This window comes from Augochlora pura, chromosome 10 (assembly GCF_028453695.1).
Source record: "Augochlora pura isolate Apur16 chromosome 10, APUR_v2.2.1, whole genome shotgun sequence".
Lineage (NCBI taxonomy): Eukaryota > Metazoa > Arthropoda > Insecta > Hymenoptera > Halictidae > Augochlora > Augochlora pura.
This window is the reverse complement of record NC_135781.1, coordinates 5,918,855-5,939,811: the sequence shown is the minus strand read 5'-3', so window position 1 is coordinate 5,939,811 and position 20,957 is coordinate 5,918,855. Positions and strand designations below refer to the sequence as shown.

General features: G+C 51.3%; 1 protein-coding gene across 1 annotated transcript in view; it reads left to right on the top strand.

Moving 5' to 3' along the window:
* The window catches only part of LOC144475982 (lachesin), a 55,325-nt gene that overhangs the window by 26,714 nt on the left and 7,654 nt on the right, over positions 1-20,957 (top strand). Inside the window, exon 3 of the mRNA XM_078192473.1 lies at positions 7,223-7,320. Coding sequence (XP_078048599.1) covers positions 7,223-7,320 — 98 coding nt within the window. The remainder of the gene's footprint in view (positions 1-7,222; positions 7,321-20,957) is intronic.

Genomic DNA, 20,957 nt, shown 5'->3' with positions numbered 1-20,957 from the left:
TCTAAGGAAGGCATGGAATTTCATGGACGGCGGAATCAATTTGTCCGACGCGTAGCGCGGGCCACGTTTCCCGCGTTTCCGAGACGATCGAGTTGCTGTCGCGCCTGTCACAGTCGGAACGATCGAGCTCTCGAACAAAGGAGCAAACGAGGCGCGGCGCCGTCGCGTCGTTAATGAATTTAATAAGCGTCGTAAACGCGTCGGAACAGCCGCGGCGAACAAGCGTTTAAAACGCGGCCACGCCGGTGGCGGCGCTCTTTTTTGCAAAAGACCGATGCGGCATTTATTAATCGTAATGGTCAGATAATTGCGCCTCGCGGAGCCCGTTGCCCGCCGTAATACCACTTATTATTCGCCGGGTCTTGGCGAACCATTTTCCGGTGTTCCTGTTGCGAAAAACCGGTCGCGAAACTGGTCGCGGAAAGCGTCGCGAGAAGCAAAAAGCTTCGCGAGCAACGGGGTTACCTCCTACTTTCTGCGGTATTAACGCGCGTTAAATATTATCTGTCGCTCGGCACGCCGCATTTAGACACGTAGCCTGCTCGCGCGGCCTGTATGCGCGTATACGTACGCGCACGCGTTTTCTGTTGTGTACGTGTATGCATACGGCGGCGGTGGATGGGATGTAATTAAATTGATCGAATTTCACGGTGAATTGCGATAAAAGTATCGTTAGGAATACGCTCGCGATCCATCGGACCGATACGCGATTAATTAAAACGGCAGCGGGATGTGCAACGCCCTCTCTCTCTCTCACTCTCTCTCTCTTTCTCTCGTTCCTCGTCCTTCTCTCTGTTGTTCTCACTTCGCGAATATAATTCGCAAAATCTTTTATTCGAGCGGAACGCGCCGGGGGGGTCCGCGGAGCTTAGTCGAGTCGAGTCGCTCGCCCTTTCGTTACCTTTCGGTCGACCTAACTTCCGCGAACGGTAATATCGCTCCTTTAATAAATGAACGAGACCGGCCGCGGCCGCGAGGAGAGCGGGGCCGAGCAGAGTCTTTTTGTTTCGCCCGGTACCCGGGGCCGCCCCCGACTCCCGGCCTTCGACTCCCGACGAGTCGGACTCTCCCGGCACTGACACGCTAATTCGCAGATTTGCTCGTCAAATATGCCGGAGGATTTAATAAATGCGCCGTCCCGCAAAACTTTCCCGATGAAACTTAAATATCTCGGGAGCGCGGCGCGGCTCCGGAAGCGGGCGGAGCGGCTCGCGGAAGCGGGAGAATCGCGAACGCGGTACGAAATTTCTCTGTTCGGCGTTGTTTCTTTCGCGAATTAATGCGTTCGTCGGGAGAAAAATTTGCTGATCGTTGCGCGAAAAAGGAACAGGGGGGGGGAAGCGTTTGCGCTTCCGAGATGGAAGAGAATCCGGCGGTGGAGGCCCGACGAGAAGAACGGAGGACGAAGAAGGCGGAGGCAGAAGGAGAAGAAGAAGGGGCAGAAGAAGTTTCCTTCCCTCGAAAGTCAGGCTTCCTTCTGTGCTCGCTCTTATCTCGAAAGTTCTCTCTCTGTTCTATCGTAATAACACGGAACTTTGTTAAACTCTCGTTTGAGGAAAATCTCTCAGTTGCCGTGGCTCTTCAACGTTAATAGTCGAGGCTCAGGCTACCGTTACCGAGTTGATGCGATACAGAGACGTACAGTTTTCCATTATCGTTGGAATTACATAGTCGAGAGGGGGGCCGACGTATTGTCGCCCGCGTTAACGAGAACCGCCCCGATACTCGATCGCCGTTTAATTCCACCTCGGAAAGGTTTTACCGGCGGAGGAGAGTATCCGCGCGGACAAAGGCGGCGCGCGTCCAGACGGAAAGATTCTCTCGCGGTTCCTTTTCCCCGCGACATCGAGCGATACGGGACGATACCGCAGTACTAGCTGCGTCGGGTACTTAGGTAAAAGACGCGACGGTGGACCGGCGACGCGAGCAAAGCGCCCTCAGTCCGCGGAAGAGAAAAATGCCGGGTCTTGCTCTTCTCGCGGAAGAGATCCTCATATTTTCGTTCCGCCGCCGCCGCCGGTACGGGCCATTTCTCAGGCTGTCTCCTCACCGGGGAACGATTACAGTGTATCTTCCCCGGGGAAGCGGAGTCCCGCGATCCGCTCGGCTCGACTCGGCACGGCTCGGCCCGGTCTTCGCTCCTTCTCCCCCCGCCGCGAGAGAGAAGACCGCGAAATAACAGAGTAATTTGTCGAACGTACCGCTCGCGAAACGTATCGCCGCTTCCTGATATGTATTTTTATGAAACGTGCCCGCCGAGCGGGAAGCCCGCGCGGAACATCTGCCACGGCTCCACGATTCTTTATTCACGTTAACCGACGTGCCGACGTCCCCGACGCGTAAAAATCTCTCTTCTCTAGCCGCGCCGTATTCGCGCCGCGCGCGCGTCGCACCGCCCGCCGATTGCCGTCCGATGCTGTCCGTAAGATCCCCGGAAAATACGAGCCGCGATATCTCAGCGCCCGTCCCTCCGCGATCCGATTCCCCACGCGATCCCGTTCCGTTCGATCTCGAGAGAAAGTTTCCCCGCTCTTTGCCACTTTCTCGCCGTTTCTCACCGGTTTTCGTCGCTTCTGTCCGGTAAACAAATATCGTTTATCAGACACCGGCGCGAGAGCGTTCGATCAAACGACGAAGATCGTCGCCAACGAAAGCAAACTGCGAACGCGCGACGACGATCGGCGGAACCGTTTCCAACGTCGATCATCGTTCCACCGGATAAAGAAAGAAGAAAACGAAATCGTACCCGGGCGCCACGAAATTTTCAATCGAAAAACAACTCGAATCCCCCGATATGTTCGAGCTCGGTGGCACCGCGTTCGGGAACATGACGGGCAAACTTGCAAAATTTACGAGCGTTCGCTGCGCGCCGCTCTAGGAATATTATCGGGCAACGGAATCCGGCCTCTCGATGTCTCGGTTCGATTCTTTCTTTATCCGTGACTATCGCCGGCATCGATTCGATCGCGCTCTGCCCGGCGCGGCGGCCGCCGCTGCACCCTGCTCTGCAGCCAGCTGCGCCCCGCTGCGCCCGCCGCATCCTCCCACGAAAAATATGAAGACGGCCGGCGTTGCACGCGCCCGGCCATATTATCGCTGGGACCGGAGAGTCGTTCGTGGTTCGTTTTATTGCGCGTTGCGTTTACGGGTCTTGCTTAAGCGCGCCTCGTCGTTTCCTATGCCGGAGTCATTCGTGACTCGTTGTAACGTATACAGTGCCGAAGTTGTCTGTGTAGTAGCAGAGAGACCGCCAATGTTTACACCGGCCTCACCATAAATATATCCTAACAATATATATCAGTCAAAGCCAAGAGCTCGAACGGCCTTCACTGGCGGAGTCATATTACCGAGGCGGTCGAGTAAACATTCATGTTTATTAGTGAAGTATCGGTGTGAGTCAGAAATGACTCCGGCACAGGACTCCGTGCTGCAGTACTCCGAGGGTTAAGCGCGCCTCGTCGTTTCCCAAGATCGTAATAACATCGTGGAAACCACGACGAAAAATATTTTCCGAGAAACACGGGGAACGGGGAGACGGGGTTTCACCGCAGAATCGGGATTCCTTCTGCTCCTAATCGTCGTTCCCGGAATCGTATCCGAATCGGCCGCTCGAGAGGAGGCAGCCGACTAACCTGTACACCGACCGCGCCGAGATTGAATTATTTTTCTCTTGGAATAATTTCGCCGTAAAATAAGGGAGGACGTCGCCTCGAGTCGCCTCGCCTCGCCGCGCGCCACGGGTGTAGGCGCACCCAGACCTCCGGCTTCCGAATCCGAACCCGAACCCGAATCCGGGAGAACGAAACGATCCGACCCCCCTCGCGCCGCGCGGCGTCGTTTTCGCCGGTCCCTGCCCGTTTTCCGGGTTCCTCCGGATCCTCTTTTCTCCCTGCTCTCCCTCCCTCTCCCCCCCACACCTCTCCACCTCGCCGAGTCTCTCTCACACTGCTCCGCGTGCTCGGTCGTCGGTTGTTCGCAGGAGCACTCGTTCCCAACGCCGGGCGACGCCGGCTGAGCCGGGGCGAAGCACGGAGGCACACCGGGCTTCCTCCGCGTTTCCTTATATTACATTCCAGATCCACGGGTCGCGAGCTGAAAATGCCTTCCCTCCTCCTGTTTCTGTCAGTGAATATCTTATCATAATAGCGCGACAACGGCGCTGTTTTCCCAAGGTGCAGGACCACCGGGCTCTCTCTCGCCCGCGTCCACGTTTCCCATAACCTTCGCCCTCCCAACCCTTTCTCTGCACGAATAACAAATCCCTTCGCCGACTGTTCGCAATCTTTCCCGAGGTTTTTCGCGGTCTCTCGTGCTCTTTCGCGGCCTTTCGTGCTCTTTCGCGGCCTCTTGTGCTCTTTCGCGCCACCGTTCGCGCGCGAGCTTACTCGACACACCGGGGCGGAAAAGGGTACCCGGGACAGCGTTATAGAGCGGTACGCCCACGGTGTGTGCGCCGCGTATAGGGTATCGCCGCTCGCCGACAGCTGGAAGCTCGGTATTTTTCCGTTCGATGCACAGAACCGATCGGATGCAACGTTTTCCGGCCGCGTCCCGGTGTGTCCACGGATCCGCGCCGTTTCCACGCTCCGTTCCGTAACTTTCACCGGCCAGCCAGGCCGATACCGCGCGCCATGTGGTCGACCCCCGATACCGTCGACTTCATTTTCGCCAGCCCCGTCCGCCGGCCAGCTCCTCCTCTAACGCTTCCATCGCAGGATCCGCCGATGAATTAATCGACGATCGAATTTGCTAATGTTTGTCGTTTAATCGCGAGTAACGACTACATTCGTTTCAATTCGCCGTTCGCAATTAACATGCTCTAACACGGGGCATATTCACAGTCAATGGCGCAACATCCAAAACAAGTTTACGCGAACTGTTTACCCGAACTGCTGACTCGCTGATTCTCTGTCGGTCGTAATACGATATGTTTTTGTTTCGGTATTTTAAAGTCCGGCGTTTGCCCGTGTATATGTATAAATAAATGCAGTGAAATGAAATATAATTAAATTATATTTACGACTGAAATGTTTCCGTTGTTCGTTAATCGCGATTAATGAATGAAATATTTCTGTTTTTCGTTAACTGCGGGCAATTATTGAAACGTTACTGTTAAACCAAAAGCAGATATAAAGAAACATATAATTAAGGCGATAATAGATACAAATACGTATAAAGAGGAAGCTGTTAAAAGGTAACATTTTTCTAGTGGAATTCACTTTCATTCGCTTTCAATAAAAAGATATAAGTGACGAAGCCGGTGAAGTTCATTCCTAAAGGAATTTCACGGAAGTATCATCCGACTGCATTCAGCAATCATTAATTGTCTATTTCGAACGGTGATTGACGATTAATTTTGTCAATCGATTAATTCGAGCGTCGATTTTTCGGCGATTATTGCCTCGAATTGGTTTCATCAATCATTCAATCGAATTAAAAATTTCGATCGATCGACGCCCGGACACTACACTATCGCGCCCATCGCCACCGCTACTGCCCCGCTACGATATCGAAGATCATCCTTTTTTTTCCCTGCCTCTACCACCGTCGCTGCCGTCCCACCGCCGTGGAATATTCCAACTTTTGTCGTACGTTTCGAGAAAAAGTTCCCGCCCGGAAGGAAGTTGCACGCCGAACTCCCGGCTAAAGGGAACACTTTGGAATTTGCGCGATCGCCTTGACCAAGTTCCCTTATTTTTTCGAGAGTTAACTGCGCCCTGCCACGCCGCCGACGCCGCGGCCACCCTATCCGGGCGCGCGAAGTATCGCCGTTCGAGCGCGAACCGCAACCAACACTCCGTAAAAACTTTCTCGATCTGCTCGCAACTTTGTCATACCGCGGGAGCTCGGGGGCACCGTGTTGAACGCGAGCTAATCGTCGACCTACAGCGCCGACCGAACAGGAGCCGCGCGGAATTATGCAACAGACAGGGCAGAACAGCCCGAATACATACACCGAGAACTAAAGACAAAGCGAACGAGCGTACGCTCGCGATCGGCTCGTTAACCGAGTCGCGCGGATTTATTTCCGGCGTCTTCTTTCCACCGTCGGCTCGCGAAATCGATGCTATGGCTCACCGTCGGTCGTTCGATATTATACACGAAGGGCCAACAAGCTGTTAATCGGTGTCATTGCGCCGTCACGTACGCTTTAACGAGGGCAACGAATCACGCGTATCGAATTCGCGCGCCCGTTGTAAGCGATGTGAAATATTTTCCGCGCTCCCTGAAAAATATTGGGGCGGCGCCGCCGCTCCCATATTTCGCTCATAAATCTGCGGCGCGCGCGGCGGATGCGTTCGATTTAAATTCTCGAAAGAAAAGAGCCCGCGGTAATCGGCTTCGCTCTCCCCGGAAACAAAGGCGGAAGGCGATCGACGAGCACCTCCGGGGCCTCGTAACCGAACTCCGAGCGTTCCCGCGAGTTTTCGTTCGCGCGGATCCGTGCTCTAAAGTAGAGGATTCGTTGCTCCATTAACCCTGTCGCGTACATTGCGAAATTTTCATGGACGGGAAATAGAAACGTTGAGGAGAGCGAGAGGTGGGAACAGCGTGGGGTGTGTGGCAATCGGATGGAAAAGTGAATCGAATATTATGTAAAATATTATTTCTTTTTTACTGATATTAGCGAAGTAATATACTTCGCTATACTATATATAATGTAATGAAGATTAGGATTCGATTAAGGTTTAACTACCATCGTACCAAAATAATCATTTGATTAGTTATTACGGAGCTAATCATACCTAGCGCTTACATTCGCTTCCATTAGTTCAGGTAATCGTTAATCATGGTTATTGGATTACTGAGAAATTGTAATCATTAATCACGAACATGACTGCGATTTCTTTGAGAACCACGTTGATTAGCACTTTTTCGTTCTTAATAATTTTCTCGATAAAACGAGAGGATTTTTGACGACAGAAAATTGAAATTTTTGATTTACAAGAAATGTGATCCAGAGTCGTATTTATTAAATAATGTGCGTAACGTTCATCAAGAGACTGACTTGTCATAATAGCGCAAGGGGTTAATCGGATTACATTTGCGGATGAGAGCACACAGTATGCGCGAGCAGAGGCGACTGCATGAAAATGGATACAGGAGAAACAATTACGTGCAACCGGAAGCCACGAGGCTTATCGCAATCGTAATAATAAATTATATGTGATAATCATAACGATTGTAACGCATAAATAATAAATCGAAAATTTGATCGCAGATTTGCCGAGCTTCGTGAAGACGATCGGTAATGTGACCGCGGCCATCGGCAAGGAAGCCATTCTACCATGCACGATCCGAAATCCCGGGACTTACAAGGTAAGAGATTTAAATTAAATGCTGCCGCGGGGGAAACGGCGCGCCGGTGAAACGTTAATTATGCGATGGTTCCCGGGTACAAACGAGGGTCACGGCATTCGCGAGGAGACCGCGGGGTCTCGCCGTTACTTGCCGATAAGGGGAACTCGAGATTTCACGAATCGGCGATCTCGCGGGAACAAATGGGTCGAGAGCGCGCGGTTGCACGGGGCAGATGTCGCGCTCGGTGTCCTGCGTCTTTTCGCACGCGCTTCTTTCGCCTCTGTTTCCATTTCTAGTCTTTCTCTCGCCCCCCCCCCCCCCCCCCCTCCTCCCCCTCCCGGCGTCGACACCGAGAACGACGCCCAACACCGACGCCGACACCGTCGGCGGGGCTAACTTTCCAACAGTTTTCCACGGCTCGAAAGGCCATCGTATTCATTCACCGGGTGGAAATAAACCGAAACTTTGTCCGTCTACGGGGCGGGGGGGGGGGGGGGGGGGGTGGAGGGGAGGACCTCCGTCGGACACGAGAAAGCTTCTCGGAAGTTCGCGACGGGAACACAATTCATTAAGCTCGGTGCCGGGTAACGAGACGAAATTAAATGCCATTCTGCCGCGAGTGATTAACTCGTTGCGTGGCGAACAAACGTCGCGCGTGTATTTGTTTACCGGACCGGGTTCTCCCCGCTGCGACGAGGAGTAGGAAACTTTCGATTCCGGGTTGCGAATTAAGTCCGTCGCGTCGCGCGGGCCGCGTCGCGTCGCGTCGCGTCGCGCGGTCCTCTCAGCCGCAACGAGACCAGGAGGGTCGGCGAGACGGCGATATTTAGTCTTCGCCCCGAGTTTCACCCCTCGGGGCCTTCCCGCGCAAATTACTTTGATCGTTTCGGTATATTTATTGCGTCGAACCGGAAAGTTCGCCGCGTTTTGATCTGCCCGATGACGAAGGTCGACCTTTTTACTTCCCAAGGGGAGGACGCAACTTCTCGGCGCCGGAGAAACGTCGTCGTGCTTAAGAGACACGTCTAACGCGGGTTTCTATCGAATCACCGACAACGTCTGAACCAGTTCCATTTGACTGACATTGATTTCGCAGAGTTCGCGGAGGTGGACTCTTGAAAATATCAAGAATGCCCATTACATGTGTTTGCAACTTCTGAAATGAAATATACAATCGCGACGTCGTCGACATTTGACCTCAAAAGGTTAACATATTGCCGCGTGGAGACAGAAAAATGTTTTTCCCTGACTGCGCGTGAAATGACACAGAGACATGCGTATAATATGATGTACGAGAATGTGCAGGCATTTCACTGGTAAGTAATTACATCGAAATTACTTGGTAAACAGTACGTAATAAAGCAATAAAATAGCAAATTGATTAAAATAAGCTGGCTACATGCGAAAGCATTCTCGCACAATCAACTCGGACCGTATTTTATGATCGAGTCCTTATAGATACAAACATTTTGAACTAAAGTCTTTTTCTTATTATCGTCATTATTATTATTACTATTATTATTATTAGTAAGGTAATACCTTACCGTACATTTTTTCAAACAAACAGCAGATGACATCAAGTTTGATACAGTCAAGTCAGACCTCGGGCTCTGGGTCCGGGAGTATCCGGGTATAGTTAACCATTAGTTAAACCATGTAGTTAAACATTATTAATGAAACGAGTGTTTTTTATAAATAAAATAAATATCGTCGTCGACTTCGTCATGTTGATTAACCGTTTCAGGGCGAATGGTATTCGATGATAAAGTATGGTGTACAAGGTTAAGGGTTAGTTAAACAATCGTCAGCGTGAACAAGCCCGTTTAATGCGTCGTACGTCGCACGTTCTTCTGAGATCGCGAGCGGACGGCTCGCTTACGCTCGGGCATCGTTGAGGTTTCGCCGGTGATTAACGGGACAGAGGTTCTTGGCGTCATCGCCGACGTCGACGTCTACTTTGGCAACTCGGTGGCTCCCTGGCTCGTCCCGCTCGTTCTCACCCTCGCCTCCCCCTCCCCCCATCGAGCATCGATGAACCAGAGTATTTTCGGGTAGGGAGTCGCCGCCGGGAGGGGCCGGCGGGGGGGGGGGAGGGGGTGGGGTGTGGGGATCAGAATAGAGAAGTACACACCACCGGCTGGGGGCTGATGTTGAGAAACCGGAGAGAGCGCCCGTGGGGGCGGCCGAATCGGCGAACGGCTACGGGCAGATCGGAGACGAAGCAGAGGGGGAGCGGAGGCGAGCGGAGAAAAGCGAGCGGAGAGGATCGGAGAGGGACAGAGGAGGAGGAGGAGGAGGAGGAGGAGGACAGAGACGACGCGACGCGACGGGGCGACGGGTGTGAGTTGGCCGGAGTGGTGTTTCCCCGGGGTAAGCACGAGCATATACTTGCCCGGGGCTTATTCAGACAAATCGGTGATTGCTGCGGAGGCGAGCGAAAGGGTAGCTCGCCACACCACCGTCGCTACCGCTACCACCACCGACGTCGACGTCGACGCCGACGCCGATGCCGAAGCCGACGGAGGAGAGGGCCGCGCGCGGCGGCGGCGGCCGCAGCATCGCTGGAGCAACGAAGACAGGGCTTTTAGCCCGAAATCCGTGATGGAGATGGAGGCGAAAAGAGGACGAGAAAGATGGACGGATATAGATAGCATGGAAGCGGAGACGGGACGAGAATGCGGGGGTGCAAGTTTTCGGGGAGAGAGAGAGAGAGAGAGAGAGAGAATGGGAGATAGAAGGGGGATGGGAACGGACCGAGATCGTCGAGGTTAGAGCGAAGAAGCGCCGGCAGGGGGAAGGAGAGCGAAGAATGATTGTTTCCATGATTACAATGGAACGGAAGAGGAAGAGGGATGGAGGCTGGCCCCAGGAAAAGGGTATGGGGAGCAATCTCTTAGCGCTAACGTAGATTCGTGGCCCAGGGTCTCTCGAAATATTACACTGGAGGGGCACCGACGTACCCACCGGGGAATTTCGTAACTCCGCGGATAATGTGTGTCAGCCGTCGAACCTGTCTCACCGGTCCCACGGTTTCACGGTCTCCCGGCGAAATCTCGCGGTTCGTTTTCCGACGTAAGGAGCGAGACACGCGGACAAGCGATAAGCGGCGGGCGACAAGAGACGAGCGACGAGCTACGTGTCCTGGGTACCGGCGTCGGACTGCAAATTGTCGTGGCACGCGGCGCCAAAGCTTCGCTTCGCGGGCAGAATTTGCGTATCCGTCGGGTTAGATCCCAGCCGCCCGCCGACCCCCGCCGACCCTCGCCGACCCCCGACGGCTGCAACAGCGGCTAGTTCGAATTTCAGCCGCGTCTCCCCCCCCCCGACCCCTCCTCGCTGCTTCCGAACCCGTTTCGGATCCCTTCCGGCAGAAGAGATAGAGTCGCGCGCGAACCCACGCCGAACAATCTTCTTCGGAAGCAACCTCGCCGACGGGAGCACGGCTCGAGCAACCCCGAGTAATCGCGGGCTGTCCGAAATTATGCAAAATACAGCGGTCCCGGATATCCGATCGGGATTCGGAAGCTTTTTATCGGATAAGGTGGTTCATTCCCGCGGGATGCTTCCGGCCATTATCCTGGGAACAGGATCGAACCAGTCGTTATCTCTGTCGACGAGATTACGACTCTGCGGACGACGTAATCGTTTCCGTTCTCGTTCCACGCGGGACAAACAGTTGTTCCCCCATGACAAACTACTTAAGACATTATCGATTGTCCCCAGCGAAAGAACGAATTCAGACGCAGCCTTACCTCTCCTCGGGACGGCCGCGCCGAGACCGCGAGCCCACCGCAAAGATCGACTTATTCTCGACGGGGAGAAGCGGAGCTTTGTTGTCCGATCCCATTGGAAGACGTCGAACGCAAACAAATCCGGTTTACAGCCGTTTCACGCGGGAATACGCGCGTCGCGATACACTTATCCGATTTAGCGTTCAACAGGAGTAAGTACCGCTGCAGTGTGTCGTCGTCTGAACGCGCACCCATTGAACTACGGTCGGTGATCATCGTACGCCTTGTCAGAGCTCTTTCACACGGCGATTCGCGTATCATAGAATAATCATAGAAGAATCGCATATTCTTATTTCGTAAATTGTGCGATCGGTCCGCCGCTGGCGAGTCTCTCGGAATCTAGGTCCCAATAGAGCGCGTTAAATCGCGATTTGCGTATCGTGTTGAAGAGATCTTACGGTTCCCATGATCGAGTAGAGTCGTGTCGTCGTCGCCGTCATTGCCGTCATCGCCGTCATTGCCGTCATCGCCGTCATCGCCGTGATCGGCTAAAGGCTCCCGGCCCATACGGGCGGATACGTGGACATAGGGGACGCAGCAGAGCACGACAGTCGCTTCGAATTAATTAGCAAGTGCAGCGTTATAGATAACGCGTAGGAGATGCGGGAGTGGGCCAAAGGGCGGGGTGGTAAAGGGCGCGCGATACGACGTTAAATTGAACCTTTCGTTGGGCTGATTCCTGCGGCGGTGGAGTCGGCTGGGACGGGTAGGACGGTAGGAGAGATCGCCGGTAGGTAGGCGACACATCGCCGACTCGACCTCTCGGCTAAAAGCAATTACTGCTGGTGGCTGTTTCCGCGTGGTCGACGCGGGGCCCATTTAGGCTCGCGGAAACACTCGATGGGACACAAGGGCGATACACGGCCGACATCGCGCCGTCTGGAGCCCGCTCACGCGCGCCGCCGGCCTCTGCCCGAAAACCGATCATCTTGAACGCTCGATCGTCCTTTCGCGTTCGAAAGCTATTGTTTCCGGTGGCCTTATGCTATCGATCGTTTCGATGTTAACGCTATGGCGTACACGCGACCCCGGGAAAAGTTGGATCATAAAAGTCGACACAGCTCAGCTTTTTAAAATATGTGTTACAATTATATTACTCACAAAATTGATCCTACTCGTACTAGAACTACTTGTTACAATAGCACTATTAAAGCGAGGCATAATTACACTATCACAGTAGATCATAATTGCACTACTGAAGAGGCGTATCGCGTCGATAACACTTTAACTACGGCCATACACGGATGGCAGAATTATTGAGAACTTAATGTTTGAAAACTAATTATACGCCGGCCCATCATAATTTCCTAATTTTGTTAAGACGACGGCTCGGACGTCGAAAGCGTTAGCGCTTTACCTATCTACGGAAGAGAAACTCGAACGACGTTCTATAGCGCGGCTATACCGTTCGATCATCGGTAACTTCATTTTCGACCGGCGCGAGTTTCTAAAGGGGCGGTCGACTATTTATTTCTGTTCAGATAGATCGACGACAACGACCCGACAATTTCTCCTAATTGAAAAGTCTAGAAGAGGTGAAATGGAGTGAAATGGGGGAACCGCGGACGAAAGAGGCCGAGGGCGCCAGAGGGTGTAACGGGGAATCGGTGCTATTTCGGAATGGCATCGTGACCGTAGCCGCGGAACGGGTTAAAGGCCAAATGGCACGGGCTCGTTTCATCGAAGAGTAGCGCGGTCACGGTTCCAGGACGGTAGTTTCGTAGAATGGATTCGCGTGAATACAAATCTGCGGTTATCGAATATTATTCCCTCGGCTGCGGGCGGCGTGTGTCCGCGCGTGTCCGTGTGCCCGCTTCGGCGACGCGGTTAAAAGCGCCGCGGCGTGAAAAATAATAGAAAATAATGGCGCGATTTGGAGCGACTCGACGCGATTCCGCACGAAGCGTCGCACCGAAGAATATAAATGCGTTTCAACGAACAAGTCCAATCGGTCCGCGAGCGCATCCAGCGCCGACGAGCGCGACGCGCGTACGTCCCCGCGACTACTCCGAAACCCCGTTCGCGCCGGGTCGGATCGACTTTAATTTCTAATTGACCGATTGTTTGCACGCCCGTTACCGTCCGGATCGATATCGGCACGGATCGCGGAAAAATCGGCTCGCGACTATGTTTAATATCCTGCGACAACAAACATTTGTCGGTCCGACCCCGACCAGCAGACATTTGCTTGCACCCGCGCGCGCGCGCGCGTGCGTGCGTGTCGCGCCAGCGTTCCTACAAAACAAATTGCACTCCCGAAACGATCCCGATCCGCGGACTCGCGCCTGTATACACCGGAAATATTTTCAAAGTCCTCGGCGTTTGCCGGCGATTACCGCGAAATGAAAATGCCGTACTTTCCTACAGAATTTCCTTTGTACGATATTCATATTTTTCTATGCGAAATAGAATTTTCGAACATGCTTGGGCAACCAATAGGATATTGAAATCCCGAATCTTCGAAAGCCGACAAACAACATTATAACTTCCTTACTTCCTTACTAAACGCAACACGGCGAAGATAACGAAATTTTTGTACGACATAATTTATTGAAAAATATTCGGCACGTGTATTTTTTATCTTCAATGATCCGTATGTATGTTACTCTACTAATGAGAATTAGAGGATATAGAACAATCATTCTTTTTATAAATGTGTGTTACTGATCGGCAAATGTAGCCGCGTTAAAAATGATCTTAAAATATTATTCGTTTAAACGGTATCTTAAAATTACAATTTTCTTTCAGCTTTTCTTTCTTGTGAAAATCGTATGCGTAATCTGTGGACCAAAACAGAGGATACGTAAAATTTTAGAACTTTTTGTGTTTTCGCAGTTTAATAATAGTTATTACATATGCAACATTTCCCGATTCCATAGTGGAGAGAGCTATGTACTCGAATGTGTTCCGTAACCGAAAGCATGCATTTCCAACAACATTTGAAACTATAAATACCGCAGTAATTGGATTAGTTGTTTCTAAAATAGCCCAAGAAGAAGCTGCACATATTAATGCTGTACCTAAATTTCTATAACGTGACACATACTGTTTACGACTACCGTATCCCGTTAATACATACAGCCCCAATTTGAGCTACTTTGAAAACTATTGTTCAAATTAATCATTTTCGGGAGAGTTTTCCAAAGTGATCACATTAGCATTTAGAATTCACATTTTTCAAAGTTCTTCATTGTTCTACGTCCTCTAATTCTCGAGATATCTAAAGAACCATGTTTTTTTATCCTGAATTTTTGGGCCTGTTTTTATCCCGTGGATGCGCAAATATAAAATACAGATCAAAAAAACTACCCGTCAAATATATTTTCAACGGACTGTAACATACTAAAGTTTCATCGGGATCGGCTTAGAGATGTTCCCTTGTTAGTCGCTGTCGCTGAAGGCGACCAGCCGAATCCGGAAGTTTGCTCGCGACGAGCTCTCGGGGTCTCCGCGCGAACGTTTTCTCGTTTCTCGTTCCCCGAGACGGATCGAGACATCGATCCCTCGGACGATACTTTTCCGCGACGATTATTTTCAGCGCGGCACACCGGGGCGCGTTTCAAGTTCTCAGTGGATTTTCTCGGTAGACTTGCCGCCGAGCCCCGGCTAAATAAACTTTCGAAATTTTCCCAGCGGGGTTTTGCCGTTGTTGCCGCGCAAAAAGCGGAAACCGCGCCGGCAGTCGCGCCGCTATCGAGGTAGCTACCGAAAACTTTGCTCTCGAGGAGCGGTCTTTTTTCCCCGGCGAGGCTCGCTCTTCCACGCATCCGTGGCTCCGAGTACTCCTTGAGAGCCGGGACGGAATAACAAATCGAGGAAATTACGATAGATAGAAACTCGGGATGTAACGCGCCCGGGCGCGCGCTCTCTCTCTTCGAACCGATTCCCTTCGCGGCACGACTCTCGGTATGGTACCGAGCAAGATCCGATAACGCCGGAAAACTCCGGAGACGCTTGCACGCTGCCCCGGATCGAAGATCGGGGCGACATTTTTCGATAACTTTTCACGAGTGAAGAACATCTCGACGGAATTGGAAATTCGAGCTAGAAATTTATTAAACCGTGCTCTTTGCTACTCGGACTACGGCTTTGCTGTTTAACCCTTCTATTGTACACCAATGTCATTTTATAGCGAAAATTGTACACGGACGTCCGACAATTATACAGATTTAGGAATCCAATCGTTTGCAATCCAAGTACTTGTCGACGGTTTCTACTTTCCAACTTCTAAGCTTAGGATCTAAAATAGGTACTATCCATTGTTCAAAAGAAAGCACAATGTGGGTCCAAGGGCAAATGGAGTATCCCGTTTGCTCCCTCCGACTACTGCAGCCCCTACTACTTGCGATAAACGAAAAGATCCACCAGCTAGGAGCAAGTGGGGTCGGTTGCTCTACACACGCGCGCGCATACGCGTACAAAAATACAGGCACACACGCGCGATAAGCCCCTAGCCAAAAATTGCGACCGCAGGTGAGAGAGGCGGTGACGGGAGTCAAGAGGCGTTTTTTGTTTACAATCGGCCAGGCTCGAGTCTCTCGTTTCCTGAAAATTCCGTGTTGCGTGTTTTCGGAGCTAAAAGGATGGCTCGCGTCTCCCAATAAGGGAAACGGGTTTTCCCTATTTCTGCGAGAGCATTGTAGACAGTAGTTGCATAGTTTTATTTATTTGTTCAGGGTTAAAAGATACCCATTAGTTAACACATTAACTGCCAAGCCTATTTTTTGAAGAAATTATGTTCTAGACACCAACTTTTTCTTTCTTTACATAAATAAATAATAATAAGGAAAAGATAATAAATAAATCTTTTTTATTAGCAAGGAACCTCTAACAAACGCGTAGTGGTAAGCATCTATCACCAGGTATCTCGTAATTAACAGTGAATAGATTAAGCATTATATATTAATAGACGGTGCGAAATAAAATTTGTCTGCTTTCTTTCTTCCTTTAACCCACGGAGTACTGCAGCACGGAGTCCTGTGCCGGAGTCATTTCTGACTCACACCGATACTTCACTAATAAACACGAATGTTTACTCGAGCACCTCGGTAATATGACTCCGCCAGTGACGGCCGTTCGAGCTCTTGGCTTTGACTGATATATATTGTTTGGATATATTTATGGTGAGGCCGGTGTAAACATTGGCGGTCTCTCTGCTACTAACACAGACAACTTCGGTACCGTATACGATACAACGAGTCACGAATGACTCCGGCATAGGAAACGGAGGGTTAATCATTTTAATAAACAGAAGTTAATACAACGACGTTCTTAACTTATTTAAATCTGTCCACTGTTTTAAATTATATCCACACAGTTTTACTATAAATGCATAAAATGCGCGGTCCATATGTCATAGCGACGGACTGAACTTAAACAGAAATATCACGTAGGTGATAGATTTAAGTACGGAAGATGATTTATCAAAAATAAAAAATAGCATACAGATAAATGAAACAAGTAGCATGTAACAGTTCATGGTGACGAAGACATCTACTAGATTCATTGAGTTTAAATTGTTCCGCGGTGCCAGCGCATGATGTATGGCCAGTCAGAACTTTGTTAACCAATTAGTTAATTTCCTTTTGTTTTTCGGGGGTTTTGAGAAGTCTGGGAACAGCAAAATGTTATCGTAATTGTGAGAGAATACAGGTATAGGGTGCCCATTATGCTAAGCGGCTAAGCGAATGCTAAGCTCTTTCCTGGGAGGGGTATAATATCGGAGGAGCTATTCGTCGGATTCTCTATTTTCCGAAAGCCGTACGATCTCCGATCGCAGTAACATTGCCAATCTGTTTTCAGTTGAGTTCTGTCGTACGGCAAAGGATACGCTTCCGGACGAAAAGATAGAGCCGTCATCAGTGTCCGTGGGTGGTTGCGCCCCGAATTTCCTCCGGGAGAAGGAAAATTTTGGGGAGCTTTTTCCGCGGGGGTTTTCTGGAAGAGTAAAATACAAGCCAACTGTGCCGAGCATCGTACGGAGCGTAGCGCACAGTGCACAGCGCGGGGCCGAGGAAATCGGAACCGGTGTGCGGCTTCAAAGCGATTCCCCTGTGCTGGTCGCTTTGATTCCGACTCCGTCTGTAAAAGACGTCTGGCGAAAGTAGAAGATTTATGGCTTCCGAAACTCCATCGGACATGTTTAGACGGAGTTTGGCGCCGCGCGAATTCATTAAGAGATTCGAAACGCTTCCGCCGGCTGGAAACACGCCGGTGTTCTCCAGGCGTGATCAGAGGCGCGTTGCGTAACGTTTCGCCTGAAATAAACGAAAAGGACCGCCGTCGGGGAACGCGTCGAGATCGCAAATCGATAACCAGGCACACCGAGTGCTCAGTCGCGAGTCGCCGGTATAAAATGGACGGGTTCGAGAGACCCGGCTCCCCGAGTGCCGAGAGCGACGAGAGCACCGATATTTTCCCGTTTCCTTGATTTTTCCTTCGGGGCGTCGCGCGCGCCGAGCCGAAGGCGGGAAACGAAAGGGGAATAAAAATATATGTTCGGCGCAGGTAGCAGTCGGCGGTACACGTAAAAGCGAAAGGTCGAAGATGGCCGTTTCCACGTCGCGCGATAGCAATCGAAATCATTCGGATACCCTTATTTATGGCCGGCCGAATTTCTTCCCCCTCCGCCGTCGGTTTCTGCATAAAAGTCTCGTGAAACTGGACAAATGCGAAACAACGATCGGCCTTCTCCCGCCGAAGGGAACGAGGTTATATCGTCGCCGTCGGTTAGAGCCCCCGGGAAAAAAGGCGCCGATACGAGACAAGCGACCGACAAGCATCGACGACGTGTCCGTAAAAAAAGGAAAATGGACGTCGACTTCTTGCTCGTTTTTACGCGCGGGGGATTGCCCGGTATAGCCGACCGGTAATTCATCTTCGGGGCTAACGACTCAAGTTTCCAGGAAACATACGAAACGGCTCGTTCGATCATCGGACACTCGCGGAGTGGCGTCGTGACGCGAACGATGCGCGGAAAATAAATTAGCGCGTGAAGCTGCGCTCGCTCGCTCGCCCCCTCCCCCCCCGGGCCGCCCCGCACGCCGCTCCTCGCCGCGGCCTTTCTCGTCGACGTGTTGCGTTCGAGCCCCGCGTCAACAGGGCGTTTCTAATGGCATAACGCGACGACGAGCCGGGATCGTTCGCCCGTTCAATTTCCGTGACGAAACAAGGAACGACGATTCCGATGACGGTCGATCCACGGTCAGATTGACGGGGCTGTTTGCAATTCACAATTCACGGTCCGCGATTCGCAATTTACAATTCTCAAGTTCGATCGAATAAATGATGGGAACGAGAGGGAGGCTGCTGTGCGCCCGGAATTTCTACGATTGCCACGGTTCGATCTCGCCGCGGCTCCTTCGAGAAACGAGTCCCTCGGAGCACAACGAAAGTTTAATTGCCGGCGTGACGCGACGCTCGTTCTTTTGTTCGATCCCGAGTTTCCGCGCGATCGACTCCCCGACGATCCCTTCCCATTTCTCGCCACCGCGATTGTATCTTTTCAGTTTCCGTTGCGATATTCGAGCTGACAGTCGGGACGGCGATCGCGTTAGATTCTCGCGGATAGATTCGAGATAAAAAAAACTCCTTCCGTGGACTTTCGTCGGGGTTTTCTTTTTTGCGCGGGAAACGTCACTCTGTATTTTTTCGAGGTTGATCCAGCTGCCGGGTAGAAGCCGGTATAAGGAGGAAAAGAAAGGATTTCGGTGGCTCGGAAAGCTGCGGCGCGTGCTTTAAATGCCGTCGCGTCCACGTCCTTCTGCTTCTTCTGTTTCTACCACTCGTCTCTCTCCGGGAAAGCCCCGAGAAAATCGGCGAAGGGCTGTTACGAAACAGCGATAAGAAACCGTGGCGGCAAGAGTCCGGCGTGGAGGGCGGCCACACCGCCGGCCAACCGGAAACGTGGCTCCCCCGTTTTCGGTCGTCACGTCCCACTGATTTTTACTCGAGTTACAGAACACGAATATAAAATGTCCGGCCGACGGTTCTTTGTTTTTATCTTAGCCGATGAACGCTCGCCGGCCGTATCTCGTATTCCCAACGGAATCTTTCTGGTCGAGCTCCGTTCTTTTCAATTTTCTTCTCCGCCGTTCCCCCCCCCGTGAAACTCTTCCCGAAATTTTCTAAAGCGTAGCCGACGGCGCCGTGTGCTCGCGGAAACGGTTAACTCTGATTTTAAAGGCAGAAGATCGCGCAGACAAAGAGAGATTGAGAGAGAGAGAGAGAGAGACAGTGATAGAGAAAGGGGGAGGGGGAGAAACGGGACGAGAGTAGAATGGGGAACAGAAGGGGAAACGTACCACGCGGAAAATAGAGGGACGCTTTAAATTCGCATGTGTTAGCACAACAATGGGTCAAAGGAGTTTCGCGCAGCGCGAAATCCCATCTCGCAGCGAAGAACGCGCCGACGTCGACGTCGACGTCTACGCCGACGCGGCAACTTTTGATCAACGACGACGACGACGACGACGACGCGCGTCGCTCGGACCGAGTTACGAGAATTCCCGCAAATTGGATTTCCTAGTCGCGAGGCAACTACGACTAGACGAAGTCGCGCGGAAAGGGAAAACCGACGCGAAAGATTGACGCTTTGTAGATCCGAGCCAGGCGGAGGCGTGGGCGAGGCGAGGCAACGACTGCGGCCGGTTTGCTCTAAAAGCGAACAGGCTTGTCTCGCGTGTCGGCGCGCCCCTGCAAAAACTGGCAAATTGAAACAATTTCGGAGGTTACTTTGCGCGACTATGCTCCAGTTTTCGCGTTTTTTTTCTTTTTTTTTTTGAAAGGGCGGTCGTTTGCAAGCGACCCGCAGGCTCGCGCGACGGAACGCGCGTTTCCTCCGTCTCGCGTTTGCCAGCGTTTGCTCCCGTTTACTCGCGAATTCGAAGCCGGGAGCAAGGGATCGGCTCTCGCTTTTTGTTTTCGAGCTCGAGGAAACAATTCTCTTTAATTATTTCGTTCCGCGCTGCTGGCGATGCTGCTACCCCCCCGGTACAACGTGGCACCAAGCACTCTGCAGTTTTGAGTACCAACAGGGCATACCTGCCGAAATCACGCACCGGAAACCAAACAAGGAGGCCCCGTCGACTACCATAACCGAACCGTGCTCGAATCAAAATTTACTTCACCGGAGATCGTTCGATCGCGCTTGTTGATGGTGGCTGCATGTTTTCCCGAAATGATGCCGTACCATAATTCATACATAAATCTACAGACCTCTAATTTTGTTGTACATATTGAAAAATACTCGTTTTCTTGATAGTCTGCTGTAAACAATAAACGAAATAAAACTACTTACTGCAAACATTGTAATGTACCTCTTCGACAGAAGCGCTATCTGATATTTTGTAAATTACAATTAATATTCCTGAATTGCCTTCCAGCTAGTAAACAAAAATGGACATTTTTGGAAGAGAAGATACGATTATTCGATCCCCGGTGCTCGTTTTTATAATCGTCCATTGTCAACAACTATAAAAACGAGCCGCGAGGCTCGAATAATCGTATCTCCACTTCCGAAATTATCCAGTTTTGTTTACAAACTAAAGGACAATCGCAGTGAATGTACAGTACATCCCCGTTTGCAAAGCGATGCAACAACCTTAAAATACGCCGGCTACACGCGAAAGTTTTCGCACAATCGGCCCGGAATGTTCCCCGGGGTTCGTAGAAAAAATACTGAATATGGTAGAAACACTCCGCTGTCAAACTAGGTCAAAATACCCTCGCACATTTTTTCCGGAAAAGTCAAAAGCATTTTGCAACGTTCATCTTTGACAACGAATCTCCGGGTGACAATTCGCGATGCTCCGACATGCGACAAGGTGGCAACCCTGGTCGTAGCTCATAACTTCGCGACTACCA